The 24,120-nt window shown below is 35.2% G+C and overlaps 2 protein-coding genes across 2 annotated transcripts; one reads left to right on the top strand and one right to left on the bottom strand.

The window, feature by feature from the left end:
• Positions 1 to 1,031: 1,031 nt before the first annotated feature.
• On the bottom strand, positions 1,032 to 4,611 carry LOC114332778 (tubulin alpha-1 chain). Its single transcript, XM_028282553.2, has 2 exons — positions 4,181 to 4,611; positions 1,032 to 2,518 (listed from the first exon to the last, which is right to left on the bottom strand). Exons 1-2 carry the CDS (start codon positions 4,181 to 4,183, stop codon positions 1,169 to 1,171), a joined length of 1,353 nt encoding a protein of 450 aa, XP_028138354.1. The 5' UTR covers positions 4,184 to 4,611; the 3' UTR covers positions 1,032 to 1,168.
• A 12,134-nt stretch (positions 4,612 to 16,745) lies between these two features.
• On the top strand, positions 16,746 to 23,826 carry LOC114332779 (uncharacterized). The gene is made up of 2 exons (XM_028282554.2): positions 16,746 to 17,282; positions 23,023 to 23,826. Exons 1-2 carry the CDS (start codon positions 16,845 to 16,847, stop codon positions 23,794 to 23,796), a joined length of 1,212 nt encoding a protein of 403 aa, XP_028138355.1. The 5' UTR covers positions 16,746 to 16,844; the 3' UTR covers positions 23,797 to 23,826.
• Positions 23,827 to 24,120: the final 294 nt, after the last annotated feature.

The following is a 24,120-nucleotide window of genomic DNA, read 5'->3' as shown; positions in this document are numbered from 1 at the left end:
CTTAAAGTATCCTTTCACACTAGACACTGGTGTTCAATTGCAGCAAAGCATTGTTGACCCACTAAAATCAGCCACTCAAAAGTGGCTCGTCAAGTCATTCATTTAAAAAATGCTTTGCTGCAATTGGACACCGGTGTCTTAGTCTGAAAAGGCACTTAGTATTTTTTTCGATAAGCCAGTTTGGGTGGCTTTTTTTAATGTTTCAAAATATAAACATGTACCTAAATTTTCATATTATTACCAGTCTCTATAATCTTACTTCCATTTACAAAATTTGGATAAAGTATCTCCTTAAAAACTGGCTAATTTTGTACAATGTTCTTGCCATATGTCCATTTTCAATAAAAAATCCCTTGATAGTTTTCTATATAAATATGTATTGGAAAAATCGATTCTCATTTTTTAACTTAGGGCTGTAACTGTAACTCTTTTCTGCACACATTTTTGCTGAGGTAAGTTAGGTTCAATCAGACTATTTTTGGTACCAGAATGTGATTTAATTATGACCTGCCTTTTTCTTACACCCTGTATACTAAGCCACTTACCAATAAAAAAAATGTCAAGAAAATACTACTGTGCCAACCTCGCACCTTATGAGACAAACTGTAAAAATGACATGCTACCTAATATAGTGGGTGATGGAAGTGAATAAATATACCATGTTATTAAAAATCCGACTAATAAAATCCTTTTAGTTTCACTTTTTAAAAACAACCCATTCTTGATAGAATAAAACTGATCTGTTAATTTGAATTTAAATTTTTTAATTATGGCTCATATCAAAAAAATAAGAATTTAATACCCACCAAAAAATAAACAACAATAATTTACTAATAGTAAAAACTAGTTTTGCTCATATTTGAGTATAGTTCTGGCACCATTTTGAATTAGTGAAAATATTAAGTATTTATGTATTGCAGAAGATATTCCTTACATATATTTCAACATTGATTGGTACTTATCAACAATTAGAAAAATTTCAGTAAATATAAAAAAATATTTCTCTTAAAATTATAAATAAAACACAGAAATGCTCGTAAAAAATTCTGTATTAAATTAAATCAGACTTTAAATAATCGTTTCACAGAAAAGTAATGAAAAAGTGTAAAAAAATTGAAAGGAATTTTTTGTCTTAAAAACAAGTGATTTGTCATGTTTGGAATCAAATTTAATATTCTTCAGCTCCTTCACCCTCACCTTCTCCGGAGTCCATACCAACTTCTTCATAATCTTTCTCCAAAGCAGCCAAATCTTCACGAGCTTCAGAGAATTCACCTTCTTCCATACCCTCTCCTACATACCAGTGGACGAAAGCTCTCTTGGCATACATAAGATCGAATTTGTGGTCCAATCTTGCCCAGGCTTCAGCAATAGCTGTAGTGTTGGACAACATGCATACGGCACGTTGTACTTTAGCCAAATCACCTCCAGGTACAACAGTTGGTGGTTGGTAGTTGATACCTACTTTGAAACCAGTTGGACACCAGTCTACGAATTGGATGGTACGTTTGGTCTTAATGGTTGCAATAGCAGCATTTACATCCTTTGGTACAACATCCCCTCTGTACAACATACAGCAAGCCATGTATTTACCATGTCTGGGATCACATTTTACCATCTGGTTGGCAGGTTCGAAACAGGCATTGGTGATTTCAGCTACGGAAAGTTGTTCATGGTAAGCCTTTTCAGCGGAAATTACTGGGGCATAGGTGACAAGAGGGAAGTGAATACGAGGGTAAGGAACCAAGTTAGTTTGGAATTCTGTCAAGTCAACATTTAGAGCACCATCGAATCTTAGAGAAGCTGTGATTGAGGATACGATTTGGCCAATAAGTCTGTTCAAGTTGGTGTAGGTTGGGCGCTCGATGTCTAGATTACGTCTGCAGATGTCATAGATGGCTTCATTATCTACCATAAAGGCACAGTCTGAGTGTTCAAGAGTGGTGTGGGTGGTCAAGATGGAGTTGTATGGTTCTACTACAGCAGTAGATACTTGAGGAGCTGGGTAGATGGCGAATTCCAGTTTTGATTTTTTACCATAGTCAACAGATAGACGTTCCATCAACAAAGAAGTGAAACCAGATCCAGTACCACCACCGAAGGAGTGGAAAATCAAGAAACCTTGAAGTCCAGTACATTGATCAGCCAATTTACGGATTCTGTCCAATACCAAGTCAACTATTTCTTTACCAATTGTATAGTGACCTCTAGCATAGTTATTGGCGGCATCTTCTTTGCCAGTGATGAGTTGTTCTGGGTGGAACAATTGACGGTATGTGCCGGTACGTACTTCATCTACTACTGTTGGTTCCAAATCTACAAATACTGCTCTAGGTACATGTTTGCCGGCACCAGTTTCACTGAAGAATGTGTTGAAACTGTCATCTCCTCCTCCAACAGTCTTGTCTGATGGCATCTGACCGTCAGGTTGGATGCCATGTTCCAGGCAGTACAACTCCCAGCAGGCATTACCGATTTGGACTCCGGCTTGGCCAACATGGACTGAGATACATTCACGCTGAAATAGAAAAACATATTTTAATTACTTGTGTATTTAAAAAATGCTAGAAAGGTGAGAACATGTAACTAATCATCAGTAATAACATACCGTACACAAATACTAATGGTAATAAGAAAGGTACAAATACAAAAAAATAGAAACAAGGTTCAGAAGAAAAATGTTGGAATTATTGATATGGAACAAAATAGATCACCTACGGACAACTGTAAAATACAATAAAACTAAAGTAAAATCCATTATGTGTTCAAAGGAAAAATGCATATAGGTCTGGATCCCATTTATGAAAAAAAAGTTGATTAATAGCAAGCTGAAAATTTGTGAATAGCTTAAGGGTGTCTAGTTTGATATAGGGGAACACTGGAACAGGGGAAGTTTTAATTGTGGAACAGTCAGACCACGAAAACGTCACATGCATTTTGTCCGACAGAACTTCCAATTGATTTGTTACCCTTTCATTAAAAATCAGGCTGCTCTTTATCACCAAATGGGCATTATAATGAGTGGAACACATAGAACATGTCAAATGACAGGAATTATGACAGGTGATAAATAGCAGTCTGATTTTTGCAGAGAGTTTAATGAAAGGTTAACAAATCAATTGGAAGTTTTGTCGGACAAAATACATGTAACGTTTTCGTGGTCGGACCGTTCCAAATTTTTAACCTGTTCCACAATAATTAAAACTTCCGCTGTTCCAGTCTTCCCATATTTCAAAGTTTGTTCGACTAGGCTCCCTTAAACTATTAACAAATTTTCAGCTTGCCATTAATCAACTTTTTTTTCATATGCGGGATCCAGACCTAATAGGATACTGGGCACAATAAATAACTAGCGAATTAGATTTAAGAAATTTAATAAAAATACAGCAAACCAACAACTAGCACAATACACTAGGCAGCAGAGATTATGGTAAACAGGGACATGGCCCTCATGCACGAAAAAAGAATCCCCAGACAATTTCTAGATGCAAAGAAACAGATCTGTTGGAAGACCAAAAAAGAAATAAGAGGACAAAGTACATATATGAGGATGCAAAAAATCTTTATGTAGAAACAAGATGCAAAAGAAAAACAATACATACATAGCAACTGTTATGAAACTTGAAAATATATATTTTTAATATACAGCCAAAGTTAAATTCTGACGAAATTAGCAACTTCAACAGTGTATGTAAAAATTACTTACTAGAAATAAAAAAATTTGTGAAATACGGGGTAGAAAACGAAGATATGAATTAAAAAATGAAAAAACTTTAAAAATGCTTTTTACTAAGCATGAGTTCTCCCTGTAAGTTTTCTAGTTTTCTCATTAATTCTAATAAATTTCATTAAATTTAATTACTAGGGTTCACATTATGTGGCTTGCCAGGGTGTGACCGGCAAAAACTAGTGATACATTTTATACCAAATTTAAAGACAGAAATACATTATAAAACGGATTTGGGAGATTTGATTGTTATTAGATGTTAGAAAATAATTGAAAATAATCATGGAAAATTATCTTGAGTTACAAAAAAACCGTTAAAAGAAATGCCGGTACAAAATGGCGACGCCACGTCAGGCAATAAAATGAAAATCATACCATTTCCTTCCTATAAATGATATAGAAGTATTTCCCGCATTGTTACAGTTACAATTATTAACAATTTTGAATACTTACCATTTTGGTTGATGAGTTTTAACTTTTACACCACAAATGAAACAAAATTACGACAGACGTTCAGATTAGCTAGTAATGCAGCTTTCCAAACGAACTTGATGATTTTCTTGGCGCGGTTGCTATTTATATGACAAATGACGTCAGCAGCCAACGCAGTGCCAACGCCCGATTCTCAGAGTTTTGATTGGTTGAACGTTGTCATGTGAGTGTAACGAAAAAACGGGCCGTTATTTCTCCGTCTTCCTCCAAGATTTTGTTTGAATCGTTAATGGTTATGACTAAAGTTACGGTGCCGAAAATTAATAGGATTTTATATAGGTTTCTTCATTTTATAGTTATAAAAACAAAACGAGACTATATAAATTATACGGGATTCTGAACTAGCCTACAAAAGATTAAAAAAATTGATTTTAAGATGATAACAATTAATCATTTAAAAGTAAGTAATTGTCATAGGTTAAAAAGTACATCTCAAAAATAAAAGGTTTTCTCCTTATCACATGTTTTCCAATAAAAATGATATTCTAATTAGGCATCATTAATATCATATCATAAATATTAAAAATGAGTGATAATTTATTGCTTTCATTTCGTTATTTTGAACAATTATATTCACAATAATAATGCTTCACAATGTACGAATTTTTACAGCTTTTAACCTTTTAACAAATGTGCATGTTGCCAAAAGAACCAAAAGAAGACCAAAAGAAGGTCAAAAATTTTTTAAACGTTTTTTTTTTTGTTTTTTTTTTCTAAAATATTTTTTTTTGCATGGAACAAAGTTTTTTTTAGGTTTTTTGGATCATTCCAAACAGAAAATGTCTTTAGTGACTTTTCTCTAAAGTTGATAGTTTTTGACATATAAGCGATTAAAAATTGAAAAATTGCGAAATTGGCCATTTTTAACCTTCAAAAACTATGTGAGAAACTGAAAATTTGAATGTTGCTAAGGTAGGTAGATATTCTTTAAACATCGATTGATGAAATACCGAAGAGTTTTTTGCAATACAGTATTCAAAACTCCTTTGTTTTTTAATTTCTAATTTTTTTATACTTTAACCACCAAATTTATATTTTTGTTTAGGAAATATGTACTAATGTAATGCTAGTATAAAAATTGTCTAGACCTATATTACGTTCAATCTCTCATAAGTTATTAGCAAACGAAATACAACACTACCCGCAACTGACATATTTTTGGTTTTATCATTTCCACAATTTTGTAGATCAAGTATAACCTTCATCCAAACAGAATTGTTTACCTTCACCCTTCACCCCGAAGTTATGTCTCTTATTTTTTATGTACTACCTAAAGACAGTCGGCTGCTAAATGGACCTAGAATTTCACCAAAGCAGATATCTTCCCCCTGGACTACCACTCTGAAAACTTGATACCAGTTTCTTCTAAAGGGGTGATAGTTTATACAACCTAAGTTCTCTATTCTTCTTTTCATTGTCACTAAAGTGTGTGTTGGCAAATGGCCAAAAATGTTTTTATTTTTCGGTATTTCTACCCTAGCTTTTGGACCGGGAACACCTATAGTCAAATTCTGATGTGTGTATCGAATCGGAATCGAGGGCACAATCCACTAACCAATATCGTCATCTACAAATAGTAGAAAATTATCGAGGCCTTTTTTACCCTACATCTCAAAATATTCAGCTGTGATACTCGAGTTTGGAACATTAAATGTAATATTTTTCAAGTTCTAGTGATCTACATTATTTCACATCAAGGGTGTGTTGGGATCAATCGTAATGGCATCATCATCTGAAGAACTGTCATCACTCGGCAGACAATATGGGGAAATAACATTTTCAAAGGTGTCGTCAATTGTTCTTGAGTTTTGTGACGATCAAAGTATATTTTGTAAATTATGTTGTATTTTCATTTGACGAAGGACTACTAATTATGTCATCACTATACAGGTGTCCCGAAAAGATTGGTCATAAATTATACCACAGACTCTGGGGTCAAAAATAGGTTGATTTAACCTAACTTACCTTAGTACAAATGTGCACATAAAAAAGTTATAGCCCTTTGAAATTACAAAATGAAAATCAAATTTTTCCAATATATCGAAAACTATCAGACACCTTTTTTTGGAAATATACGTGTGACATTCTAATGGTAGGAGGATCTTTAAAAAAATTATAGTCAAATTTGTGCACCCCATAAAAATTTTATGGGGGTTTTGTTCCCTTAAACTCCCCCTAACTTTTGTGTACGTTCCAATTAAATTATTATTGTGCCACTATTAGTTAAACAGATTATTTTTAAAACTTTTTTGCCTCTTAGTACTTTCTCGAAAACCCAGTTTTTATCGAGATATTTTGAATATTTGTCAAATCCACCACATATTTGTATATGGAGATGTACGATTATAGAGATAAGAGAGGTAATAATATGAAAATAATATTTTATAATGTTACTTAACCATATAAAAATATGTGGTGGATTTGACAAATATTCAAAATATCTCGATAAAAACTGGCTTTTTGAGAAAGTACTAAGAGGCAAAAAAGATTTAAAAACAATGTGTTTAACTAATGGTAGCACAATAATAATTTAACTGGAACGTACACAAAAGTTAAGGGGGGTTTAAGGGACCAAAACCCCATAAAATTTTTATGGGATGTACAAATTTCACTATAACTTTTTTTTAAAGATGCTCCTGCCATAAGAATGCCACACGTTTATTTCCAATAAAAGGTCTCTAATAGTTTTCGATATATTCAAAAAAATTAATTTTCATTTTGTAACTTCAAAGGGCTATAACTTTTTTTATGTACATATTTGTACTAAGGTAAGTTAGGTTCAATCAACTTATTTTTGACCCCAGAATCTGTGGTATAATTTATGACCAATCTTTTCGGGACACCCTGTATAATACAAAATTTTGATCCAGAACAGTGTGTTCGTCTGAAAAAATGTTTTAAAGGCTTTTGCAAACGCTTCTGCTCCTATTCATATGGCATAATGATAACTGATAAGAAAGAGTTACTACTATCTCACCCACCGACAATAATTAACTAGTATCTAACGCGTAGTGAATTTAGTAGTAGTTATACTCGAAACCAAAATCAGTCGGAATGCGCATAGTGATGTTAGTTAGTAAGTACAGTTAGTAAGTACAAGTAGTTAGTAAGTACAGTTAAAATAATTTCATGATAAATAGTATGCAAGATAAATGAAACGTTTTTTTTTTCTATTTTTACGGAAAAAATCAAGTTCATTAGCGGAACCGAGTTCAAAATTATTTTGCACATCTTATTTGAAACTTAATTTGGTTGAAACATCTCATTTTGGTTAGTAGAAAATATATTAATTTGTCTGGACTAAATTACGGTTCTTTGGATATCCTATAAGACTTGGTATTCACACAATATTGCCAAACTCAATTTTGTTATAATACAGTAGACTCCATCTATAACGAGAACTGAAATGGCAGACTAATTACCTCGTTATAAGCGGATCTCGTTAAATCAGACAAAAATAATATGGAAATGTTTTGATGCCTCTTGATTAGGTGTCAATGGTCGACCTGAACAATGAAACTTCGTACCATCGTAAATTTACCATCGTAAATTGTAACTTTCCTGCAATATGTATTCAATATCGGTCGATAGATAAACAGAAAGAAGTTAATTGCAGGCAGTGTTTGCCACTGGCCTCCATAATAACACAGATGTTGGGAATTTCTATATGCAAGCAGTTGGGATATTTATTAATATACTCCATTCCACTAATATACGACCCTCTTGGATTATCGCGACAACGAATATTTTACTGTGCAAAATATAAAGAACGAAAGTAAATTGCAAATTATATTGTTGTTTATTGGAGTAATTATTAGAGCAAAATACTTTCGTACTTCTTATGTTGCACACTAAAATATTCGTTGTCGCGATAATCCAAAACAGTCGTATATTCGTGGAATACACCATAGCCGTTACTTCGTTAAAAACAGCTGAAAAACATATTCTTCGATTTCATTTTTCCTCGTTATAACTAATTATGCCTTTTTATAGAGGTGTTATAATTCAATAGGAATTTCGTGGGACATCTAGCGTACGTCGTTATAAGCGAAAACTCGTAATATCCGTGTTCGTTATAGAGAGAGTCTACTGTAGTTTAAATTTTCTAACCGATCTCTGGCTGTACTGTACGAGAAGTTCATTCTTGTAGTATATGAGAAGTAAGTGGTACCTATGCATCACATGATTCGTTGAATACAAACGTCTTTTGTCTACTGAGAGAGTCTACTGTAGTTTAAATTTTCTAACCGATCTCTGGCTGTACTGTACGAGAAGTTCATTCTTGTAGTATATGAGAAGTAAGTGGTACCTATGCATCACATGATTCGTTGAATACAAACGTCTTTTGTCTACTGAGAGAGTCTACTGTAGTTTAAATTTTCTAACCGATCTCTGGCTGTACTGTACGAGAAGTTCATTCTTGTAGTATATGAGAAGTAAGTGGTACCTATGCATCACATGATTCGTTGAATACAAACGTCTTTTGTGGCCTCGAGACGCATACGTACTTCTCAATTTAAATAATTCGAAAAAAAAAGGAATAACAATGTAAGATTTTGTATTCAAACTGAAGAATTACTGATAGAAGAATATACCTAATAGTTACTTATGGTGCTTTGGTGGAACAAAACAAAGTACCCTAGCATCATTATCATTCTGGTTTTACAACTCTGCGTTGGTCCTTGTCTCGTCAATAATAGAGAGATATCGCAAAGGCATTTTTACCGCACGCTAATAGTGGAATACGCTATTTTGATATGTACGCAAGCGCAGAGTGAATGTTACGCTAATACCGGATAACGTATCCCGCTATTTAGGTCGAAATAAGGGGCGGTAATAACGTTAACGGTAATTTGACATTTGGGATGAAACGTAAAAATAATTTGTAGAATACAAATTTTATAAATTAAAAATTATAATTCATCTTGTTTCCTGTGTTAAGAAATGCTTGTGTTCTTATTTTGTCTAGGTACAATAGACTACTTTTTGTGCTTAGGATATTAGTTATTCAGATATTTTACATTATTTTTATACTGATTATTTATATTTATTCTTGGTTAAATCATTAAAATTAAAATGCATGTCAACCTGCTCAATATCCAAATTCATTTTTCAATAAAAGAATATTCACAGTATTCCTCAACATTAATTTCTAGGTTACATTTAATTCCAAACGTCGGTTGTCATAATAACATTAAGCCCCGCCCCAAAACATTTGCGATAACTATCTTGATGTCTGTGTTGAAATAGATAGACCGTTATCTGTTATTTACGTCTTGACACGTTATTAACGTTAACCTTTGCGATATCTCTCTAATGTTCTCCAGTCATTCCCATATCCATATTTCTCATGTCTTCACGTATTCCCATATGTCTTCAGCGATTTTATTAAGGAACCTCGGTCTGGGTTCTCCTTGTCTTATCTGACCAATGGGTCTAAACATAGTGTTTTTCTAGCTGGGTCAGTTTGTTCTACCAATCTCAGACGTCTTGTCATAATGTATTTTACCATTGTCACTTACCGCTTCATATATATTCGCCTTAGTAATTTTGCCTTTAAACTTTGCAAGCTGCTTTTTTATGCATCTGATGGTAGATGTACCTAGCTTTTTAGCTGTAAGCATAATTGTTTATTTTAGAGATATAACTCATGATTAAATACAACAATTTTATAATTGTGATCATATTATTGTACTGTACATCAGTGGTGTCATGGCAAAATTAGCAGTGCCGGAACGCACTGCTAATTTTTGTTTACAAAACCTAAATTCTCTATTTATTTTTTTTTCTTTTCTTAACCAGTGTGGGAACGGCGTTCCCACGCGTTCTTACACCATGACACCACTGCTGTACATCACATTATTTGATTATTAAATAAATTTTTTTCCATTCCCAATAATTCCACGGCGAGCGGCACGCTAGCCATAACGTACTTTATTGAATTTCAATTTTCCCTGAAATCTCCAGTGAGTCATTGCACCTGCATTGAAACAATAAAAATGCTCTACTTTCATATGGTTCTCAAATTATGTTTTTCTATGCATTAATGTATCATATCATAAACATTGATACATGAAAATTCTACATAAAATAGTCACGTCTTTGAGGAATGTCATGAGGTTCACGACCATGATGGTTACCTATTCTTGCATGAAGGAGTTACTGTATTCTGTATGTGGGTATTTTTAGATTGTTATTTAGAACATGCTGTGACTATCACCAAAGAAAGCCTTTCTCTTGGATCGAATTTCACGAAAATGTCGTGTTGGGGGGTCTAGAAATGATAAAAATATCGATTAGATTGTTCAAAATGTAAAATCGAACAACAAAACCAACACACATACCTAAGTAAGGATTTATCGTACCTACTGCTTATTGAACTTTCTTCTTCTTCAGCCTGTTTGCATCCTCTCCTGGACAAAGGCCTCCCCATGAGTTCTCCATTCTTCTCTGTTTTGTGCTATTTGGTGTTAGTTTTTGCTTTGATCTCATCTAATCATCGTTTTTGTGGTCTTCCTCATAGATAAATAATAATAGTAAATACGGAGGTACATCGATGAGGACAGTTTCTCATATCTGCATGTAAGAAGATGTTCCATATTCTGGTTTCTCCACAGTCACAGTTCACATCATCTTGGTCTGGTTTAGGTACCTATTTTCCTCCATTTTACCATGTTTGATTTTACTGGAGCGACCCCCGTTCTTGTGTCCTTTTCATATTTTTCCACGTTTTAAAGTCTAGACTCTGGCTGGTCCATTGAACCTGAGGAAGAGGAAAATACTCAGGCGATTCGTGGTGTTCGAGCTTTGATAGACTTGGTATAGACCAGGGGTTCCCAACCTTTTAGCAATTGCGTAGGTACCACCTGAAATATTTTAACGTTTTTGGCGTACCAGCAAATTTTGCGTGGGGGGAGCATGGAATGGATGGAAGCCCCCCGCCTCCGATTTTTGATTTTTTTAGAAACTGCCTTATTTTAATTGCGAAGTTTGTTGCAGTTTGCCTGGGAATAACTTGTTAATTGCAGGAGTAATTGACTTAATTTTATTCTTAAGTCCTCTTCAGCATTTGCTAGTCTGTTTTTATATTTATTTTTTATATACAATAGTTCAGAAAAACTAGTCTCACACAAGTAACTAGTGGCAAATGGCATCAAAAACAGCATAGCTTGCCGAAACAGCATTGGATACTCGAATTTACACCCGATCCAGAAGTCAATTAAGGATTTCTCTTTAAAACTGTCTTTCATAGAACTGTCTTCTGTTAGATCGATGAAGGTTCCCTGTAATTCCAACTCATTTGGTGAGATTCATGCAAAAGGATTTCTGATCCAGTCAAGTTTAGAATAATTTTCAGGAAAATATTTATTAAAACTTTCTTGAAAAAATTCCCAGTGAAGAATTATTTCAGCAACCACATTTGATATTGGGGATGTTTCGTTTTCTTCAAAAAATGATGACAGCGGAGGAAATGCAGACATTCTTCCCCTATATTTGAGTACATAAAGCACCAACTTTTTTTAAGGAGTTTATTTTCTCATTGGCTGTGAAGGGTGATGTGTTTATTCCCTGAAGATTCATGTTCAGTGTGTTGAGTCTGTCAAAAATTTCAGCTACATACGCCAATCTTGACAACCATTCTTCATCAGAGGACAAGTTGTTCATGTCATTTTTTTCCAATTAAAATCATTAAAACTTCTGACCTCAGTTCGAAAGGACGAGTGAAAATTTTCCCTCGAGATAAGCATCTCACTTCTAATGCAACAGAAGAGTTTTGGACTCGCTACTCATATCTTCACACATCAAGGAGCATAATCTTGAAATAAGAGCCCTTTATAAAGTATGTAATAAAATAGATATCATATTTTCTGGCATACTTTTAGCAGCTTATTCTTCTCGATGTAGAACCAATGTGTACTTCGGCATTCAGGAGCAACTTTCTTTATTTTTGCTGCTTGTCCTGTCAATTTATCTGACATGGCTTTTACTCAGGGGCGTCATTTCTGGCCCTGAAAATGACTGAAATTTACAGAAAATACATCAATATTCATCATAACATCATATATAATTGTATATATAGTGCTTGCCCCCCCCCCAAACAAAATTTCAAATGACGCTCCTGCTTTTGCTCCATCTGTACATAAACCAATACACTTTGGCCAAGGAACGTCTATTTTGAGCACTCATTTATTGTATTAAAAATGAGTTCCGCTGTAGTGTTTGATTTAAGAGGTCTGCAGAACAAAAACTCTTCTAAATTTTTTCATGAAAATCAAATCGTAAAAATATACGAATAGCGCACTGGTACTTTCGCAGACAGAAGCCCAGTGTAATCACTTGTTTCACCCACGCGACGCGTACCACCTGAAATCTTCCCGCGTACCACCAGTGGTACGCGTACCACCGGTTGGGAACCCCTGGTATAGACTATATGCTGCTTATCCGCAATCTGTTTAATTTTCTTTATGTGCTCTGCAGCGCCTCTGCGTGTTGAGGGTTCTGCAAAACCCGCTGCTTTATAAATAGATTTGAGATTGTTGTTGGTTTCATGCACCACGTTACTATCCTGCATGTCTCATTTAGCGCAGTATCAACTTGTTTGGCGTGGTCAGATCTGCCCCAAATGGGGCACGCATATTTAGCAGTTGAGAAAGACAATGCCTGTGCCGTTGTTCTTAAGACGCCAGGACATGCACCTTATTTATTTCCCGTTAGCTTTCTGAGTATGCTGTTCCTATTTGTTACTTTCCCTCTTGTCTTAATGCAATTTTGTCTGTAGGTGAGGGACCGGTCCAGAGTTGCTCCAAGATATAGGTTGGTCTGCGCGAAAGTGGAAGGCGCAGATTGGCAGATTTGGGTTTTAGAGGGATTAGGTCTCAGGGAATTCTGCAGATAGTACTCTGTCATTGTTTTTAAGGCAGTTTCAAGTTTCTCTTCTACTTCTTCAACGCTATTTCCTTGAGCACATAATATTGCAAGACCGCCAGCCATTTATACAATGCCGCCAGCATAGAGGAAATGCTTGGTTTCAGTCGGCGTAGGTTGGTCGTTTGTGTATTGAGGAGAATTCGTGCTCAAACACTTCCCTGTGGGAGGCCGTTCTTTTTGCAGTAAGGAATATACGACCTTATCCAGATGGTGATAATTGAGTGTCGTATAGTTTGCAGAGCAATGTTTTGTGCATTACTGTGTCAGAGGCTGCTGTCAAATTCAATTAAATCTTCTTGTAGTATATGGGTCTTTATATCTGTTCTTAGTTCTTCCATTCATAAGGAGTTGAGTAGCAACTTGGTTTGCTGTAACCTTACAATGTGGTTTATGTTTTTTTGGATTACCGCTAAGTTTTTTACAAGGTTCCATGTCCATTTTTTCTAGGGTTTCAATCCACTTTTTCTTTCTTTTGAATCAGCTGTTGGAGTAGGACTGGTCCGTAGTCAACCGTTTCTTGGCTAAAAGAGTCAGTGGAATAGAGGGTTTCGTACGAAAATATGTATGTTCTCATTCTCATTAGTTCTTTGGACTCGCTGGACATCCCGGGAACATATTGTTGCCTACATCCTCTGGGGATAGCTTTTCTTTTCTAGACACATTTTTTATTACCTCTGCAAATTTTTCGTAGTTCTCTACTTTTGGTTCAAGACGTAGCAGCTCAGAATCTAGCATGTCTGCATATTCTTGCCAGTTTGCCTTTTTTAAGTTAAATCTCCTTCTGAATGGAATAGTTTGTGGTCTGACAATTGGAAAGATGTTTATACCATACCAATTAGTCTATGCTGAGTTTTTGGTATGGGGCCATATACCTACTACTTTGGTACATCGGTCTTCGAGGTAATTACTTTAAAAACAGATATCCGGGTTATATCCTCCCCAAAGTACACTGTGACTGTTAAAGTCTCCCCAGTATAAGTTAATTCGGTTGTGATCGAATTGTGGCATAATTGCAGAGTATCTGTGGTTACAGTAAATTAGTAAACACAACAGTGTTGTTCATAATAATCTTCTATATACGTTCATGAAGGAATTGTGGGCAGAAAAATGGCATCAAATGTGGCCATGGCCCTCTCCGAGAATTTAAAAAATTTGTTGATTTTTCGACAAATAAAAAATAATGTGTGTGTAATTTGTAAGCAAGGAAGAAATTATACTTCTATTATATGATTTCAACGAAATAAAATACTTTAAACAGTTTATTTTTATTTTATTTAAATATTAAACTAATTTTAATACTTACCACTTTCCAAAAATCCAAAAATTAAGAAAAAAAAGGACGGCAACTGTCTGCATTTTAACCCGGGACCTTTCGATCCGCAGTCGAATGCTCTACCTCTACCAATACATTACGACGGTATTGTTTTTACGGTTTCTCGGACATTATGACAAATCAAGGTAACACATAGACGAAGTGAAGTGTAAAATATAAAAATGTTTTAATAATACGTATTATCTTACTCCCGAGGAAGACAAATCCAAAGACACAAAAATTATAATAAATATATTTACTAAACACACTAATATATTCTTTCCACACCTTTTTTGGACTGATACAACATACATAACCTAAAAGATTTAGCAACAAAGTCCATACTGTCTGTGTGCGCATGCGAGCAGAATTATAAAAATTCACCCCCAATCGCGCCTAAAGAAGTATGACTTCAAAAATACTTTAGTAAGATAAGTTTTGAATTTCTTTTTGGCACTCAAAAGTGTGTGAAAAGTGCCTTAAATCTCACCATTTTAGCTCTAATTAAAAATTTTCAAACAGACCCCCCTCAAGTTCATGCCCCCGATAATCGGTCCTGGAGCCGCCCCCCTTGATCAAATGTTAGCCAAGCGCCAAGCGGTCGACATTTTGTAGCAATATTGCCTATATTCGCTCTCGCGAGATTTTTTGACACATTCGGAATAGGAAACATACAACACAAAAATTCCTACCTCACACTATTAACTGCTAAAATCTTAGACAAGGAAAAAAGAGTCTCTCTTTCCTTGTCTAAGGCTAAAATCAACTCAAATCAACTTAACCTTTCATTAAAAAAAGAAGAATTATTAGAAATAGTGGGAGTGTCTACTAATCTCATACAATTTTGTGAAGTTTATTTCTACAAAATATGTTTATTTTGTACAACAAATAATTTTCTTATTTGTTATCAATACATTATAATGGTGTAAATAAATAATTATTGATTGGCGTAAGGTTTATGTTATTTTTATGTCTGTTTACTCACAATCGGTTAGTAATTTATGGATTTCTAACCTTTGAAGTAATCAGGAAGCGACTTATTACTTAGGTACTTTACTTTCCCAGCTAGCCGGGAAAGTACTTTCCCGGCTAGCATCTGTCACTTTTCTACCTGCAAATGTCAATGTCATTTTTGATTAAAAGATGGTTTAGAAAGAATAGAATCCACTTAACATTTATTTAATTAAGAAACAACAACAACAATAACAAAAAGAAAGCTATTTGGAATTATAAATATTAATAGTTACATTGGAATTATGATTACTATTAACGGTTAAAGTAAGACCGTGTTGCTCAAAATTATGAGTTTCAGAAATAGATGATGACGCCGACGTTTCTGGATTTTCTAGATGAGACAACATATTAGCAATTTTTATTTGTCCATGTAATGAATTCTCCACATATCCCTCTGCTACGGTGTTGGATTTCCAACCCCCCAACTTTTTCAACTGTAGGATGTCTCCACCTGGTCTAAAACAATGTCCTGTAAACCTGTTAACATTTTTATATCCATATTTTTATAACATTGTTATATTTCTGGTGGCGTACATTCAAATTCACTATCAGACATTTTTGTAAAATAAACACAATTTGATTATATGTACAATTAATGGTTAGGTACTTCACAGGTTACTTAAAATAATTCATCTTATCACATAATGAAAATGGATACAGATATTTGAAACGAAATTATTATTGGTAGATTGTGAGTATTAGAAATCCATAAACTACTAACCGATTGTGAGTAAAATAGTATACAAACCTCGCGGGAACTCATTCTAGCCTCGCGTCTGTAGTTTACCTCGGTGCTTCGCACCTCGGTAAACTACCTTGCCGCTCGGCTGAAATAGAGTACTTTCCCGCTAGGTATGTAATATACTATTACTATTAATAATATTGGATATGAGCAGGAGCGTTGGTTTTTTAGTAATTTCCAGTCACTTCTGACAACTGAACTTTTCAAAAAAGGAATTACTAACGTCAGTGTCAAAGTGAATCTCGATAGAGCGAATTGAGTATACCTAAATTTTCTGCCCGCCAGTGTTTTATTATTTAAATATATAATAAAGAAATAAAATAAATATAACTATATTTTATTTATATCTTTGAAAACGGTCTTTGGATATAAAGATCGAAACGTCAGCGTCAGTAAAAACCTGTAAGTGGCCAATTTCGAACAAATAATATTTAAGAAAAGTATAACATAATTAAAGTTAAAAAAAAGTGAGTGTACGTCACTGGATTTTCATACGTCTTCCCCACTTCTCGCCGTCAAACGATCGAAATCACTCGAACAATCGTCCAAATAGTGGAATCCACGTCCACGTGTACCGTGTACGTGTAATCTGAGTTGTGAGTTGTTAGCGCAAACAAACGAGTGATATTATGTTTTCACGAATTTCAAAAAGAAAAGTTGCTGCCTTAGTTGCGATTTTATTTATGGACGAAGATGACGAGAAACCTGTGAAAAAGAGAAAATGGTGTGAACAGTGGTCGTTGGACAGAGACAGAAACAATTCCAACGTGAGTTTATTGAAAGAACTTGAAGAAAAAGAGCCCCCCGACTATGACTTAAGGATGGATTCTGATGCATATACCTCCTTGCTGGCTTTACTTTGTGATAAAATTACTAAAAGAGATACAATTATGAGAAAAGCAATATCTGCCGAAGAAAGGTTAGTGGCTACACTAAGATTTTTGGCAACAGGATGTTCTTACGAAGATCTGAAATTCAAAACCGGAATTTCACCTCAAGCGTTAAGCAAGATTATACCAGAGACGTGCAAGGCGATATACGATGCACTGAAAACGAATTATTTAAAGGTAAGTAAAAACAAAAACCAATTTTTTATACAATATACTTTATACCTACAGGGTGGCCAACTCTCCTGACAGACGAAGACCGGAGATTTCTCAGAAAATTTTAGGATAATTTAATTTAACCCAATTTGCCTAAGTGGATCCTAATGGGAAACTGTTCCCAAGGGAGCTAGAGCTCTATTTCAAGATGGCGCCTTGTAATTAGTTTTTTTTAAATACCTCCAAAATGCCTTTCTTTATATAAAACGAAAACTGCCACCTGCCACGCCTACTTACCCTCCAGAGATAAATCCGTTCCAGGAATTATTGCGCATTTCTAGCACCGGCCATAAGCGTCAGTTTTGGGTAGGGTAACGGTTATTTTATCGTATAACTTTTTTGTCTTTAACTCTTAGCATTTTTGGTACTGGATTATTAAATTGAGGGGTATTCTAGTACTAAAGGTTACTCTTGCTTAAGTTGGTGGGATACACCGTTTTGTAGAAAAATCAATTTGAAAATTTTTCGTTTTTTGAATTTGAAAAAAATTAAAAAAAAAGCGGTGTATTTTACCAACATAAAGCAAGAGTAACTTTTAGTACTAGAATATCTTATAATTTAATAATCTACTGTCAAAAATGCTTAAAAATCAAAGACAAAAAAATTGTGCGATAAAAATAACCGTTGACCCAGTCAAAACGTACATATGACCGGTACTAGAAATTCGCAATTGATGAAATCGATTTATCTCTGGAAGATAAATACTAGAGCAGCGGTTCTCAATCTGTGGTACATGTACCATTGGTGGTACATACTGTTGTTTGAGGTGGTACATAAAACGCAAAAACAGCCAAAAATCAGCACCACTATTATAGTTCATTAGATCACCTAGCTAGATAGGTATTTCAGTTAGATGGTACGAAAAATAATAAAAAGTATTTGGTGGTACATGACTCAAAAATATTGAGAACCGCTGTACTAGAGTACCAGGTATTCGTTTTTCTAAAAATATTTTTTTTAAGTTTTTTCAAATTCAAAAACGAAAAATTTTCAAATCGATTTTTTTAGAAAGCGGTGTATCCTACCGACTTAAACCAAGAGTATCTTTCAGTGCTAGAATATCTCACACTTCAATAATCCAGTGTGAAAATGCTTAAAAGTCAAAGACAAAAGACTTATGCGGTAAAATAACCGTTGCCCTACCCAAAACGGAAAATACTAGAAATTAATAATTAATGAAATCAATTTATCGCTGGAAGATAAATAGGTGTACTTGTTTTCGTTTTTTTTTTAAATAGAAGCTTTCTAGAGGCATTAAAAAACTAATTACGAGTCGCCATCTTCAAGGAACTCTAGCTTCATTAGGAAGCATTTTCGGACTAGGTGAATTGGGTTAAACTGTCTTAAAATTATCTGAAGAAGTCTTCGTTTGTCAGGAGAGTCTCTAGACACCCTGTATATTATATATTTTTACAAATAATATATTTTTAAAGCAAAATATATTCCGATAGATTTGTTTTTAGAAGGTTATCAACATTATAATTCGCTGTGAAAAATTAAGAGACGTCTTATATTGATGTCTTCAGTTCGTTCAGAAAGCGCCATAAACGCCCTTACGTACGTTTCACTCTCATTGAATATCTTCAGAGGGTGTATATATGACTATGTACCTCTGGACGAACTGAAACAAATCCAACCTCTGAATATCGAATTACAACTAATAAGTCAAACGTACCTAGAGCATTTATGGCGCTCTCTGAACGAACTAAAATATAAGACGTCTCTTAATTTCGTTTTGCAACGAATTATTTTGTATTAGTTTTACTCCTCACTGCGTATCGGGACCAAGCTTTCGTTGGAATTTGATCGTGATGAATAGACAGGTAGTGAGTGCAATTTTTAGACCTCCCCGTATCTTCTTTTAATCATCAGTCGCTTGGTTTGCAAGTAATAGAATCCACTAATAGGCGTAACCAGAATCGTGGTCTAATTTCTAATTAGAGGTTTTATTTTTCTGGAAATAAAACTTCAAATTCTTGTTTGATTTTTTTATATAAATCTTGCTATATAGTCGGAGAGATAGAAGCGCATTTTGTGCGTGATAAGTAATATGGAAAAACTATACGGGGATATGTTGAGTTAGTGGTGTACATGACTTTCACCAACGGCCGGAAACCAGAGTGGGGGCCGAGGGTAGTTGTAAGGGGTAAAAGTCGCGGTTTTTTTTATTTTTTTTGTGACACTCATGATCGAGATAGAGCACCAAAATTTGGGAATAAGTAGGTCATGACGTAAGTAAGTAAAATCTCCAGGGGTGGCACGCTGCGTGGCTGACAAAGGGGTGGGGCAGGGGTGAATACAAAAAATATGAGGGGTTTTTTGTGACGTTCGTGATTGAGAGAGTGCACCAAAATTTGGGAATAAGTAGACCATGACATAATTAAGTAAAATCCTCAGAGCCGGAAACCCGAGGTGGGGGACGAGGGTAGTTATAAGGGGCCAAAGTCGCCGTTTTTATTATTTTTTTTGTGACGCTCATGATCGAGATGAGTGCACTAAAATTTGGGAATAAGTAAGTCATGAGGTAACTAAGTACAATCTCCAGGCGTGGAACGCTGCGTGGCCGATAAAGGGGTGGGGGTAGGTGTGAATATAAAAAATAAAAGGGGTTTTTTGCGACGTTCTAGACTGAGATAGTGCACCAAAATTTGGGAATAAGTAGACCATAACTTAGCTAAGTAAAATCCCCAGAGCCGGAAATCAGAGTTGGTAATGAGGGTAGTTTTAAGGGGTCAAAGTCGCAGTGTGTATTATTTTTTTTTGTGACCAGGCACAACATTTGTCCCCCACGCAGCGTTCCGCCCCTGGAGATTTTACTTTTTAATGTCATGATCTACTTATTCCCAAATTTTGGTGCACTATCTCGATCACGAACGGAAAAAATCCCCATATATTTTTATACTTACCCCTGCCTACCACCCTTTGTACCCCAAGCAGCGTTCCGCCCTTGGAGATTTTACTTAGTTACGTCATGACCTACTTTCTCCCAAATTTTGGTGCTCTATCTCCATCATTAGCGCCACAAAAAAAATAATAAAAACCGCGACTTTTACCCCTTATAACTACCTCTTGGGTTTCCGCCTCTTGGGATATTACTTAGTTATGTCATGGTCTACTTATTCTCAAATTTTGGTGCACTATCTCAATCACGAACATCGCAAAAAACCCCTTACATTTTTTTATATTCACCGCTGCCCCACCCCTTTGTGGGCCACGCAGCGTTCCACCCCTGGAGATTTTACTTAGTTACGTCATGACCTACTTATTTCCAAACTTTGGTGCACTATCTCGATCATGAGCATCACAAAAAAAAAATAATAAAAAACGGGACTTTGACCCCTTATAACTACCTTCCTCCCCCACTCTGGTTTCCGGCTCTGGTGATTTTACTTATCTATGACATGGTCTACATATACCCAAATTTTGGTGCACTATATCAATCACGAACGTCGCAAAAAACCCCTTATATTTTTTATATTCACCCCTACCCCCACCCCTTTGTCAGCCACGCAGCGTTGCGCCCCTAGAGATTTTACTTACCTAGAGGTACGTCATGACCTACTTATTTTTAAATTTTGGTGCACTATCTCGATCATGAGCGTCATAAAAAATAATAAAAACCGCGACTTTGACCCCTTATAACTACCCTCGGCCCCACTCTGGTTTCTGGCCGTTGGTGAAAGTCATGTACACAACTAATTCAACATATCCCCGTATAGTTTTTCCATATTACTTATCACGCACAAAATCCGCTCCCAGGTCTTAGACTAATACCCCAGACACAGTATATAGAGGTTCCAGTTCCAGTATATAGAGGAACCTCTTTATACTGTGCCCCAGACATACTAGGCTGTTCAGTAAGTTTTGTGGTTCGATAAGAGAGAGCGCTGCTACTAGCCTAATTTTTTTTTGTTATGCTGGTACACTCTTCATATGAACGTATGTGAAGTTTTATTTCATTCTGTCAATTCATTATTTTTTGAGAAGCCCTTTAGTATCGATGGGTCACAGTATTTTTTACAATGGAAGTAATCAAGTATAGTGCAGTGCAAAGTTTCAGTTTAGAAGCAAAGGAAATTTATGAACGAAGGTTGAAAGTGTATAAATCCACCTTCAATTATTACAGTAGAAAGTGAGTTGCTCAATTTAAATGTGGTCGTTCAAGCCTTGAAGACGATCCACGTCAAGAATGCCCAAAAACAGCAACACCAGAAATCGTAGAAAAAACACACGATCTGGGATATGGTACTGGAAACTCGTCGAATAACTGAAAGTGATTTAGTAGAATCCCTAGGTATTGCATTGGGCAATGTATGCAAATTTTGGCTGAAGTATTGGGTTTCAAAATGCTGTGGTCACAATGGGTGCCGAATTTTATGACAATGGAACACAAACACATTCAAATGCGACCTTCTCAGCAATATTTAGGGCGTTTTCGAAGGGATAAAGTAGATTTTGTATGTCGATTCATCACAATGGATGAGACTTGATCTATCACCACGATTCTGAATCAAAACAAGAGGTTAAAGAGGGGTAGTAGAGACCGACCGAATGTGTTTTTTTTTGGCCGAAGCCGAAGCGGATGCCGAAGTTCGGCCGAAGCCGAAGCCGAAGGTGACTAAATATTTGCATTCATAGTAGGGATAGTCGATGGTCGATGTTTTGCCATTAATATTTAGGTACTCAAACACCAGTAATCTTGAGTTTTAACAAATACAATAAAATTATTATAGTTTCTCAGAATTTTACTACGTGAGAAATATTCAAATGAAGATCTTTGAGACAACTTGGCCTATTGTTAAATTTATATCCTACTTACTACCTGAAAGTTTGTAAAACGTTTTAGTTTATTAGGATATAAAATAGGGTGTAAATATTATTCAAATTATCAAAGGCTCGCCGAAGCATTATTAGAGATTATTTATATAGTATAGTATACTCAGAGCATTTTATTATTCCACCTTCGGCGAAACCTTCGGCTTCTTTTTGGCCGAAGCCGAATTTTGGCCGAAGGTTTAAATATTGGCCGAAGGTGGCCGAAGCCGATGCCGAAGCCGATTAATCGGTCGGTCTCTAAGGGGTAGAACCTGCTTTTTCGGGTCCAAAACGAGTTTGTGTCCAGAAATCGACCAAAAAGATTTTAGCGTCAGTTTTTGGGATGTTAGAGGAATTTTTTTGTGGATTACTTGAAAACTGACAAAACAATAAATTCTTGATATTATTTTAACCTCTTAGACCAGCTGAAGGAAAAAAATCATAAAAAAAGACCCGGTTTTCAAAAGAAAAAAATCCTTTTTGATCAGAACAATGCACGGTGTCATGAGCATTTTACCAATGGCTAAAATCCATGACGTAAAGTTCAAACTGTTGGAGTATCCACAGTATTAATCAGATTTGGTTCCTAGCGACTTCCATCTGTTTCAATACCTAAAAAAATTTATGCGTGGAAAGCGTTTTTCATCAAATGATGAGTATATAACAGCCGTGGAAGCGTATTTTGCAGCCCTTCCTGATTCTCCCTGAGAGATGGAATTTATAAATTGAAATCTAATTGAAACAAGTGTATTTATGTTCAGGCAGACTATACTCAATAATAAAGTGTATTTCAAGTCATAAAATTGTGTTTTTCTTATCGAACCGCAAAGCTTATTGAACGACCTAGAATTTTAAGACAAAAATATATTTTCCCCTTTTTTATTTGTAGGTACCATCAACAGAAGCTGAGTGGAAAGAAGTAAGCAATGGATTCCAGGATCATTGGCAATTCACTAATTGCTTAGGCGCAATCGACGGAAAACATATAAACATGAAAAAACCAGGCAATAGTGTAGTACTATTGGCTATAGTAAATGCAAATTACGAATTTATATATGTTCATACTGGAACAAATGACCAAATGACCTCCGATGGGGGAATATGGTCGCAAACAAAGCGGGTACTCGCCAAAAATATAAACATACCAAGCCCCACTGAACTGCCAGGAACAGAAGATAAGGTGCCTTATGTTTTCATTGGAGACGAAGCATTTCCACTAATGGAAAACTTATTGACACCGTATTCTCAAAAAAACCCAACTTATGAAGAAAAAGTATTCAATTATCGCTTATGTCGAGCTCGCAGAGTTGTGGAAAATGTTTTTGGGGTATTGGCTTCGAGGTTTCGGATATTTCAACAGCCATTTAATATTAATTTGGACAAAATTGAACTTGTAATATTAGCATGTTGTGCGTTGCATAATTTTTTGCGGAAGACATGTAAAAGTAATTATATTACTGAAAAGTGCATCGATCGTGAAGATATTAACAATGGCACTGTAATACCTGGTGAATGGAGACAACAAACCGGGAGCAGTATGACCAATTTGGAAAACACAAAGATCACAAACGCTAGTTTTTTTGCAAGAAATATAAGAGAAACATATAAAAACTATTTTAACAATGTTGGTAAGGTCTCGTTCCAAGACCATATGGTAAAATAATAACAAAATAAATACTAAATTTGACGCAAATAGAGCATTTTATTATTGTCCAGATCCATCTCCTTGTCGTTTGATATTCCCTTTCTGCCTAGATAGTTTACTTTCTGCAGTAAATAAGTAGTAATAAATAATTCGTAGTACCAAAAAGAAGACTCGTAAATGGCATCAGCACCCGATCCTGTATGTTTAGAGTACAGGTTAGTTTTTGAATCTCCGATTCACAAAACTAATTCCACGTTGCAATAAGATTCAAATACAACGTTCATTTTTGAAAGATTCATTTGTAAGGGATGAATACTGTCAAAAAAAATTAACGAGGAAATA

The sequence above is a fragment of the Diabrotica virgifera genome, chromosome 4 (assembly GCF_917563875.1).
Source record: "Diabrotica virgifera virgifera chromosome 4, PGI_DIABVI_V3a".
NCBI lineage: Eukaryota > Metazoa > Arthropoda > Insecta > Coleoptera > Chrysomelidae > Diabrotica > Diabrotica virgifera.
The sequence above is the reverse complement of the archived record's forward strand: the minus strand, read 5'-3'. Positions and strand labels throughout refer to the sequence as shown.

What these genes read in the sequence shown, in the direction of transcription:
- LOC114332779 (XM_028282554.2), top strand. Translation starts at nt 16,845, where the DNA reads ATGTTTTCACGAATTTCAAAAAGAAAAGTTGCTGCCTTAGTTGCGATT. An exon ending in TGAAAACGAATTATTTAAAG is followed by an intron (nt 17,283 to 23,022) that starts GTAAGTAAAAAC and finishes TTTTATTTGTAG; the next exon opens with GTACCATCAACAGAAGCTGA.